The sequence below is a fragment of the Lampetra planeri genome, chromosome 48 (assembly GCF_965212315.1).
Source record: "Lampetra planeri chromosome 48, kcLamPlan1.2.h2, whole genome shotgun sequence".
NCBI classification, from domain to species: Eukaryota; Metazoa; Chordata; class Hyperoartia; order Petromyzontiformes; family Petromyzontidae; genus Lampetra; species Lampetra planeri.
This window is the reverse complement of record NC_136154.1, coordinates 5224451-5235967: the sequence shown is the minus strand read 5'-3', so window position 1 is coordinate 5235967 and position 11517 is coordinate 5224451. Positions and strand designations below refer to the sequence as shown.

The 11517-nt window shown below is 44.2% G+C and overlaps 1 protein-coding gene across 1 annotated transcript in view; it reads left to right on the top strand.

Moving 5' to 3' along the window:
- Positions 1 to 228: 228 nt before the first annotated feature.
- The window catches only part of LOC144733725 (receptor-type tyrosine-protein phosphatase beta-like), a 36981-nt gene continuing 25692 nt past the window's right edge, over positions 229 to 11517 (top strand). The window contains exons 1-6 of the mRNA XM_078615749.1: positions 229 to 340; positions 3866 to 4111; positions 4575 to 4889; positions 5713 to 5973; positions 7052 to 7318; positions 9984 to 10250. Coding sequence (XP_078471875.1) covers positions 229 to 340; positions 3866 to 4111; positions 4575 to 4889; positions 5713 to 5973; positions 7052 to 7318; positions 9984 to 10250 — 1468 coding nt within the window. The remainder of the gene's footprint in view (positions 341 to 3865; positions 4112 to 4574; positions 4890 to 5712; positions 5974 to 7051; positions 7319 to 9983; positions 10251 to 11517) is intronic.

Here is an 11517-nt window from a genome sequence, read left to right as displayed (position 1 = left end):
GGAGACACAGCCAAAGGCCGCCATTTTGAAGTCTGTGCAGGAGGCAGTGATGACGGTGTCGTCTCAGACAGCGAAGTGAGGAGCCATCGAGCACCACGATGGTTGACATTAATTAAATAATTTACGGCGGCGGGGGAAGACTGGAGTGCCTTTACCCACTGGTTTGGAGCAGTGTACCAGTCTGTCGGCTGGATGGAAGAAGAGGCGCTATCTGCTTTGCCTACAGCTATGGACGATGAGGGCCTCACGGTGTTCTGGGCTATCCGGGAGGAGAGGAGATCCACGCTCCAGGATGCCTACAAGGAAATGTCAGCTGTTTACAATCTGCCGAGGGGTGCTGGTAAGCGGGGGAGGCCCTACAAGGATGGACTTGGGGGCTGCATGGAGCGGATTATCCCGACTCTGGGAAGGAGGGACTGGCCGATCATCCAAGATTGTTGTGGAGCCATTGGAGGAAGAAGAGGAGTCTTCAGGGGGGAATGACGGTGGCAGATTGCGGAGGGGCCGGGCGGCAATGGGGTACGCTGGGATGGCTCCGGAAGTGGCGATCCCGGTCCAATTTGGTGCCTTCGTCGCGGGTGCCCTGGCTCGCCTGCTCCGCTGCAGCCAGCTTTGACCCTTTGTGATGGGGATGCCAAGTGTCATGGGGACATCATGGAGCCCCCTGCTTCCACCGCCTTGTCGACAGCTACGGCCCAGCCCAGGCGAGTCGCGATGCACCAGACACCCGACTGCTAAAAAATCACCTCATGCATCAGGGTCATCGGGGATGCGTAGAAGCCGAACTCGGTCACGCAGTGGCGACTTGGTGGGCCGAGTAGTGTAGGGTCTGTAGCTGGTTCATTGGGAATTGTATATGTTGTGTATGGGGTGAAATTATTAATTGTGTGTTGTGAGATGAGTGCCTTGAATTGTGGTTTCAGATTAAGGGATTGTGGAGTTTGGTTTTAGATTAAGGGATCGTGGAGTTTGCTGTGGTGATTGTGTGTAGGGCTTATGAAGGAATGGGAGCATCGTAGCCTGTATCAGAATAGGGGAAGTGAGAATTGTGGTGCCAGTAATTGGATTTGGGATGCTGGCTGTGGCCTATTTCTGGGGCACAGATCCTGACCAGGATGCCCCTGCAATTGTTGCATGTCCAGGATGTGTTTCGATGCCGGGGGAGTGGGGGCACGAATGTTACGAGGATCCCCCCACCCCCCATAGGCCAGCAGTAGTGAGTTCAGGTAATTGTTGGGGATCAGCCTGACACGAGAGTTATGGTTTGACCTGATGGGCCGGAGGTCGAGACCCTCCGTGGCACATCTAGAGCTGTGGGCTGTGGGCTCACTACTGGGGAGTGATGATCCCATCATGTGGCGACAGATGGCTAAACCTGACGGACCAGAGGTCGAGACCCTCCGTGGTGCGTCTGAAGCAAGATACTTGATCGGGCGGCCCGGAGGTTGAGACCCTCCGGGGCGCGTCAGGAACAGTAGGCCCTATCTGACGGCCCTGAAGTCGAGGCCCTCCGTGGCGCATCTGGAATAGTGGGCCGGAGGATCGCAGAGCACAGGGATAGTGGTCCCATTACGTTGTAGCGAATGGGGAGACCTGGCTGGCAGGAGATGGGGGTTCTCCTTGGGCTGTCTGGAAGCAAAAAGGGCCGCGGACTCGTACCGCTCTGGGTGCTATCATTATCGAGTGGATGGGGGAACCGTTCCTGCAGATCCTATTCGGGGATACAGAAATTGCGGGGGTTCAGACGAAAGGAATATTTCTGAAAGAGGTTAGTGGAATGCGACGGATTTGGGCCGAGTGTTGAGACGGGAGTGAATAAGGACACATGCTGAAAAGCATGGAAGGGTGAGTTGTGGCATTAATACTAAGTTGTTTGGGGTGCATGCGGTTCCTGTTGAGGGAATGTTGGCCGTGAAAATTCGCCCCTAGGGGGGGGGGTGGATGGGGTCCGGCCTCAGGAAGGGAAAAACCTTCCTTGTCTGTAAATAGTCAGATACTGTGATGTGTTGGAGTGTGTGAGTCAGAGGAGGTGTAGTACGGGATAAAGCATGGCTGAGTCGGTTACGGAGTGCCATTGCTTTAGTCCCCGAAATTTGCACCGGCCAGGTAAAGGGCCGGTGGAGGTTGTGAAGTTGGACGGCTGCGGTACGGGCAAGGGCGAGTGAGATGTTGCTGCTGAGTTGCCATAAGTTGTGCTTGGAGCAGTATGTTGTCTTAGTCTTGCATCATTCATCCCCAGTGTTCTGCAGTCGGGGTATGGGGTGTCGGATAGGCCAGGCCGGTGGGCCGGAGTAATCGGACGCCGAAGGATGTGTGTTCTACCCCCAGTTGTGGATTCCTGGTGTCAGAAGTGCCCGAAGACCTCAAAACCCCCTCCGGGCTTGAGTGTAAAACCTCTTGGCCATTGACGGCCACAAATCTGCCCGGGGAGAAGTACCGACTTCAAGTACTGGACATTTCGCTGACGGATCACCGTGATGTTGTTGTTTGTTGTGTTGTGGGCGTCCTAATATTCGAAATGTCCGTGGCTTGCGGGATGATCGCATAGGTTGCGTCCCTGTGTTGTTCAGGTTTTGGCGTTATTGTTGTGTTATGGGGTTGGTTGCGGTTGTCTGCATTGGGGTTCTAGAAATGTAAGTTGTTTTTTCAATTCTCAAACGATTGGTATGTGTTGTGTTAAATGGGTGATTCGACCTAGATAGATATTGTCTGAAATTGTGTTAGCCGAGGACGGCTATTTTTTTTTAAAGGGGGGGCATGATGTAATGACTGTGCGGAGTGATAGCGGGACAGTGTGGCTCCCTGGGACCATGGTTACTAATGGACGAGCTACCGGGACCATGGTTTCGAATGGATGTGACGGGAGCTAAAGGCAGAGAAGGACGAGTTAATGAGGATTCATGCGCCGGGATCCAATGCGGAGAAGTGTTGCTAATGGACAAGTTAATGAGGATTCATGAGACGGGATCCAATGGCGGGGAAGTGTGAGAAGGACGTGAGTGGCAGGGCCAGGTGCGGTGAGGTCGATTTAGGCTTAGGGTGTGGCCGGAGCAGGCGAGCATAAATAGCAGCGTGAGTGGAGGCTTGGGGCTGCTTGTTGTGGGGAACTGCCATCGCCGTCGCCTTGGATCGGGTCGTTTCCATCGTCTGCGAGGCGCCTTATGATTGGGAGCTATGTTATCTCAGAAGAAGTGTTGTATCAATACCCAAGTGTACATAGTCACTCGCAGTTATGTGTTGAGTTGTTGAGAGAGCTACTTGACAAATTTATCATGGAAACATTTTTTATAACGTGGATGTGAGTTGGATAACACGATCAAGTGGATGGAAATACATCGCACGACTGGGAATAAGCGGTTGTACTGCTGCCTCGTTGTAGCATCACACAAGACATTGGGATGCTGCTGGATGCTTCTAGATGTTGGATGCTTCTTTGTTCTGCTTGCATACACATCTCACGTGTTATCGCGGACGGTACTTTGCCCTATGTTATTTTATTATAACGCGATATTTATTCAATACGTAGTGTTTTTCAGGAGAGACTGTATTTGTTGACATAAAATGCCCAAGCAAGTGGTTTTTTAGTGAGGCTGATGGTAAGGCACCATCCCTCATAATAGCAAAACGTACCAGTTTCTCCAATGTTACCATTAAAATGGTAGCCCCCATTCCCCCCAACAGTATCCTCAGAGTAACTGACATGTGCATTATAAAACAAAGACCAGCGTGGCAAGGTATAGTAAAACCTTAATGTCCAGTTCAGCGTGGAGAGGCTTTCATGCACCAGAGGGTTGACAAAGGGATGCACGTTACAAGAACGTTGTACATTAAAGACACGTGTACATTGATACAATTTTACTTGAAGGATTGCAGGTCGGCAAGACGAGTAACACAAGCATCACAATCACATGGACAAACAACAGCTACGTCAACAGCTACACCTTCGAATTGTACGACAACGTTCAAAACGCATCCTCAAACTTCAGCACAGATGGGAGCGCCTACAACTTCACATTCACGGAGCTGGTTCCTGGCAGGTCGTACAGAATCCGTGTCACACTCGGCTGCGTCGGCTTCAGCAACTATTATGGCGAAGTGAACGCCCAAACAAGTGAGTGACTTACAGTTGGATGGAAACACGATTCAGAGTTTATAATTATTTTAGTTATTTCCCCCCCCCCCCCCAATTTTGAGTACGTTTCACTGGCAATTGCAACCAGCTTCTTTAGCCGATTATGCCAGAATTCAATTCGTATTCAAATTCTAAGTGTTGTGGGTTTACTCTCCAACGCACAACCATTATGCTGAACTAGGTAAGTAATTGGCATGTTTTGTTAACGTCACAAACCTTACTAATTGGCTATCGGGTAGTGGTGGGTTAACCACACATTTCTGTTTACGCGATCTAACCCAAAAAAACATTTTACGAGTGCTTTATTCACTACATTCACTATGAATATTGTAAAACAAAAAAACATCAATTATTGAACAGAATTGTGACCATTTCTAACATTGCATGGTAGGCGAATTGTTAAATGTCGGTCTCCATTTGTGTGTGTGTTTGTTTAAATTAGATATGGCAATTCGCTTGGCTGGTAATACCACCACATGTCAGGGCCGGGTGGAGGTGTTCTACAATGGCGAGTGGGGCACGGTGTGTGACGACTTTTGGAGCGCACAGGATGCCAAGGTCGTGTGTCGGCAGCTGGGTTGTGGGCTCACTGGCTTTGCCGTGTCATATGCTTACTTTGGATTGGGCAGTGGCCGTATCTTGCTTGACGATGTTAAGTGCTCTGGTTACGAGACTCAGCTCTCCGACTGTAGTCATCTTCCTTGGGGGACACACAACTGCGGCCACGATGAAGATGCCTCGGTCATCTGCTTGCAAGGTTACTTAAATGAATGTGTGTTGGTCAATAAGTCTGTGTGCTCTCTTGTCTTGTTATTACATTCCCAAGAAAATGACGTTCATTGCTATCAAGAAATGCATTCTTTATCCACTTAAGATCAATTTCATATATGTGTTTCATGCATTATTTCGAAAATGTATCCTAAAACTGATATTTGGAAGTTTAAATTGGATTCAACAACAAATTTCCATTTGAAAAGTCACTTCATTGAGCTATATTTTTTGGCTCGGTTACTTCTGAAGAAGATCTACACTACATAGCTCAGTGAGTCTTACCTGGTAAAATAATGAATGTAAAATTAATTATCATTTGAATAGATAAAACTAACTTCAATAGGCAGAAAATGAGTGCAGGCCAGAAGAAAATAATAACTTACACGCAAAATGCGTCTAACAGCAACACGTAACTGGAATCTCAGCATTCTATGCGTGTTCAGATATTCCCAATATTTTTTTGTGAAATGTTAATTTTTCTACCTAAAAAATACAAAATATACATCAAATATTCATTCAATACAATATTCTCACGTTTTTTTTTTTATTTAAAAGTGAATAGTAAATCCATTAAACAATGAATATTCAACTCCAGGTACTAATAGGAATTGTTCATTTAATATTACAAATGAAACAATTTAAAAACAACTTCCTTTCAAAATGATTAGATTTATATACTTTCATAAAGGGTGGTCACTACATCCACAGTTTAAAAAAAATTAAATTCGTCTGTCTATTAATAATTTGAACATTTTCTCTTAAAATAAGTGAATACTATCTTGATAAATTGTCACCCATGCCTGTTGCAGTGCCAAGTTACATCGTTTTAACCATCACCAGCAAGACTACCACGACCATGACAGTCTCATGGACGACTTCTCTCCCGGAATTGTTCTCCTACTCGGCCTACTTGCAAGAGACTGCGAGTGGAAACTTGGTTACAACATTCCAGATTTACTCAAACGTGACAACATTTACTGGCTTGGTTCCTGGAAGGAACTACTCTGTGTCTGTGGAGGCTTCCAATTCAACCTTTAAATATGAGTCAGATGTGGTCACGGACAGAACTTGTAAGTACCAATGTGGTCAACTGTTCGAACTATATTAAAATAGACAGAAATGTGTGTATCCTACTAAATATCACTATATATAAAAGCGTATTTATATTTTACATGTTGTATTACTTAATTTGGTATTGAAAACGTTTTACCACCATGTGATGCTGCTATTGTCTCTGCATGTAAAATAGACACAATGCACGATTCACATGTTTATCATGATTGGCTACGTACAGTGCCAAAGAAGTTCTACATACATACACTCCTCACCCCGACCTCCGTTACTCGGATATAACGAACCTCCTTATCAATGTCTGCGGTATAAAGCCCAGACCATCAATTGAAACAGCACTGTGGGGCCTGAAACTAAACGGCGTATTAAAATTTTAGTCCGCTTTACTGTAAACCCTTGACATTATGCCTGGGTAGGCCACTGGCAAACTGCAGGGATCATGGGCCTTCTTCATGAAAACTCTGGCACAGTTATCTTTTAGCCATCGTGTGATCAGAACACAAAACACGAGGATAAGGAGTGAGTTCGGAGTCGGGCGGTTCCCACCACCGTGGAGCTTGTTGTGGGGTGTGCATGCAGGAAGGTTGGTATTGCCCTCCTACCCCCCTCTGCGGATAGACGTGGATTCAGTCACCGCCCTGCGGGGCTTTGTTATGACAACTCCACTTGGCATGTGGAGGCTCCCCCAACTTTTGTCCCGGATCCGTTGCTCTCCCCTCACCATATACTAATAACCGATGCTACCTCTCGTAGTCCGCATGTGTGTGGGCTAGTGAGCCCAATCTCATCCCCATCTATTGACCCAGGGGTATTGAGGGTCTCAATCCACGTAATTTTTGTACCCCCCCCCCCGCCCCCACCTTGTTACGGTCCGTGCCTTATACTGGGCTTTTGTTTTGTTGAAAATAAAACACGTACTTTTATCATCAATACATAGTTGGACCAAAATAAGAGGGCATATACTAAATATATGGTGATTGTGGTAATGTATGTGTTATATGCCACTTTAGTGGCATAAGTTAATGACGTAATTCGCCCTTTCACTTCGACTCTCAATCATTTTATTTGACATTGCAGTGCCTCCAAAAGTCAATGTCACCGTCATCGTCAACAGCCCTACAGCCATGACGGTATCATGGGTGGCTCCTATTTCAGATGTTGACTACTACATAGTCTACTTAAATGAAACTAACAACGCATCAGTAGCACATCACTTCAATTTTTCCTCCAATGTTACAATGCAGCGCTTAATTGGTTTTGTTCCTGGTAGAAGTTACCAGATATCTGTAACAGCGGACAGTGGCATCAACTCCCAATCATCAGCCATCATTACTAAAAGGAGCTGTGAGTATTTACATGTTTATATATTTATTGTTATTTGCGTTATAGAAATGTGTGCAGCCATGTTGAGAGAATTATAATTTGGATTGTAGGTTTTATTTTCGTTAGAATTTTGTCCAAATATTTACTTATTTAATCACTTGTTCACGAACAACATAGTATATATTTACTCAGTGATTATACAGAAATGAATACCTCAATCATGGAATTATCCATGTGTGGAGGCTTCCAATACATCCTTCTAAACGTGGTCAGATATGGTTATGGACAGATCTTGTGAGGTACCGATGAAGTCAACTGTTCAAACTATATTAATATAAACATTAATCTTTGTATGGTACTTTATATCACTATATATAAGTGCATTGTGTATCTTACATATTGTATTACTTAATTTGATATTGCAAGGGTTTCACCATGCAATGCTACCATTATTTCTGTATTTAAAACAGACAAATACACGATTCACACGTTGGTTACGTTCACGTGAGCTCTTGTTTTGTTGCAAATAAAACACGTACTTTTATCATCTATATATATTTGGATGAAAAAGAGGGCATATAGAAAATATATGGTGATCGTTGGATATAATGTGTTATATGCCAGTTTTGTGGCTTAAGTTGAGGACATAACCGTTTTTTTGGGCTAGATTGTGTAAATTCAAATGGGTAGTTAAACCCACCACCACCTGACACAGCCAATTAGTAAGGTTTGTCACGTAAACAGAACATGCCAATTCGTTGCTAGCGTAGTGACTGACTTGGAGACGTAACTCTTGGAGGCAACTCTTTAATTAACACCGAGCACACTGTTACACACTCTGCACTGTTACACAACGCTCTGTCACTCGCTTAAACGCAACGCTATACTGGTTGTTATCCTACAACACAAAGCTAGCCATCTGACACTGACGGTGCTGAGCTAAGACAGCCAACTACTACTAGCAGCACAATTATCAAGTGGACGACGACAGGTGACGAAGGCACGAAACGAAAGCGGCCAAGGCGATAGCAGCGACGACGAGGGGATCTCACTCCAACGACGGCGGCCCCGAGCCTTCACTCAGGGTCCCCTTTAATCCTGTTAGCATGGCCTCATTCCGCCCCAGCCACGCTCCCCTTCGTAAACTTACGAGCGGGCTCTCGACGCGTCCCTTTGTAACCTTTACCCTAGATTATTATCGGGTCTATCACGTGGCCTGCTATCAATCAGTGCTGCTTCACTCTGCAGATCCCCTTCCCTACCAGCAGCCAGCACTATGCTACGTAGTAAACCATTTCATGTCACTACACTAGTGTAGTACATTCGGGTATTGGAAAGTAAATCCACAACATTTACAATTCAAGAACGACGTTTCACCAGTAATTACAAATAGCATCATCAGACGACAGCCAGGGTTGTGGATAAATCCTCCTGTACGTTCTTGAATAGAGGAATAAATATGATGTGATCACATGAGCCATGTGAATGGATATTCGAATTGGAACTATGTATTATTTTCACGTGACATTTCTCAAATTGTACTTATTTAATTGCCTATTTACTAACAACAAAGGACAAATTCACTAAATATCCATACAGACATGAATACCGCAATCATGGAATGATGCCTCTGTCAATGTTAAGACCGGAAGCAGGTGGATGGCTTCACTATTCTGGCAAATCGCCTGATGATGCTGGGTGCAATTTCCAGCGAAACATCGCACTAAAATTGTAAATGTTGTGGATTCACTCTTCACACACCGGTCGACTGAAATAGTAAACTCTTTGGCATTTTGTTTACGTGATAAATCCCTTACTGATTTGCCGTATCGGGTGGTGGAGGGTTTCGACACATTTATAAATTATAATGCGATCTAACCAAAAAACGTTCATTATGAACCTTTAAACGGCATATATACGTATCAAACATGTCATTGAAAACCATTTCATGAGCATTTAAAACCAGCCTTCTATACTTGCAAATTGTAACTTTATGAATAGAAAATGTATTTGTGAAATGTGTAATGACCGAAAAATTACCTCGACATATGCAGCCTAATTGCTATTTAAAAATAAGCAAAGATCTCAAAAAATATTTATAATGAATTTTATTGGTCGTGAAAGCCTACGTGTAACAAAGAAACAGCAACTTTTAACAAGGTCGAATATAAGAACTATATATGTTCAAATACCAGGATATATTATGGTTGGAGCCCATGGTGAACTAAATTTGATATGTAATACTTACATAATGTAATCCTTACATAATGCATAGTATGTACTCACGTAAATTAAGGTCGATTGTTAACATTAGTCGTGAGTTAAGTTTGAACCAATCCTGCGTGACCCACCTCCCCCATTCACCGTCTTTCATTGACCATGATAATTAGGTTTTAGCAAATGTTCCTGCAAATACTGACTTTTAAACTACACTACAGGCGAAGCCAGCCTTTATTTTCATAGTATTATATGGAAAATGATGTTTGCCTCAATTGTCACTTTTAAATATCCGTTTTCAAATTACATACTTTTCCAATCAACACATAGTTGGACAAACAAGAGGGCATATATACAAAATATATGGTGATCGTTGTATCTAGTGTGTTGTATGCTACTTTAGTGAATGAAGTTAATCATTTAATTATCCCTTGACATTCTTCTGTTTCATGTTTATTTGACATTGCAGTTCCTCCACAAGTCATTGTCACCGTCATCGTCAACAGTCCTACAGCCATGACGGTCTCATGGGTGGCTCCTATTTCAGATGTGGACTACTACGTGGTATACTTAAGTGAAACGTACAATGCAACAGCAGTGATGAGCTTCAATTTGTACTCCAACATTACAACACGAGCATTTACTAATCTTGTCCCTGGTAGAAGTTATAACGCGTCTGTAACCGCGTACAGTGGCAACAACTCCCAACCGTCAGACATTGTCACGAGCATAACCAGTAAGTATATGCATTGTTTATATTCAGACAATTATTTCGGTGAGCACCACAGACGAAACACGTTTTCCCAAGCAAGAGCAATCACCATACATAGAATCCAGGTGTGTTGGCAATTGCTAACCAATGTTAAATATCTTTTGGAGACGTGCAACTAAAACACATTAGAGAATTATACATAAGGAAGCTTTTGAAGGCAGATCTAGATTATGATAAAATAATGAACGCACGTAAGATTAAAAGTGCTCAAAGACTCGAAGAATTGCATGCTGGGATTACACCAAGAGACAGGACATGTCATTAGAAGGGATGACGGCCAGTGGTTGAGTGGCATCAATAGGAGGAAACGTGCCTGAGAGTGTATGCACCTGGGAGATGGAGTGATGAAATCAGTTCGTTGTAGGAGCTAGATGGGCTGTTACATTACAGAATCATCAGGGATGCTGATGTCTTGGGGAAGCCTTCATCCAGAAGTAGAATGATCATGGCTGATGTTGATGAAAAAGGCTACGTGTAAAACTGTAACACCTGAAGACGGACGCTTGTGTTGCGACCAAAACGTCGTGTTTATTTTCTTTTATTATTATTTTAACCTACGTGACTTTACCGAAAGAACCAGAGAGTATGGATTCCTGCAGTCACGAAAGCTTCAAATCAAGTTTAATGAAAAGCTTTATATATGTAGTGTTCCATTGCATAGCACCATCGTTTCCAAGAATCAAAGTGGGAGCATACTTCACCGATCCTGCAAAATACTTCCAAGCTTCCCCAAAAGTCACCATAGGCCCATAATTGTCCACATTGGCATCGAAATCCCCGTGATTGTGTCCAAAACGATTACCAAGGTGGAACCAGTCAAAGTTGACTGGGGCCAATATTATAAGGCTGTAGAGAGAGTGGCGTGTCGAATGCCCACGACACCGGAATGCTATCACCATTTTATTAGCCTCCTTACAGCTTCCTGCTGGACAAAAGAGACCTAGGACCTGCTCCGACAGTACAACCAGTTGGGCAGCCAGAGGTTGCATAGACCCTGCTGGAGTCTTTAGACTAAGCCAGATGTAAGCGGTGGATTGAGTTTTGAAATCCTGGACTTCACTCACTCCAGCCACCATGCCTGGGCACTACTACGACACCTAGGTTCTGCTAATCCAACATAATACTGGACCGCAAGGGTCCTGCCCAACTCTATCGCCTCCAAACTATTGGAAAACAAAATGACTGCTTGACAAAAACATCAAGTGAGAGATCCATTGTCAATTACACCAGG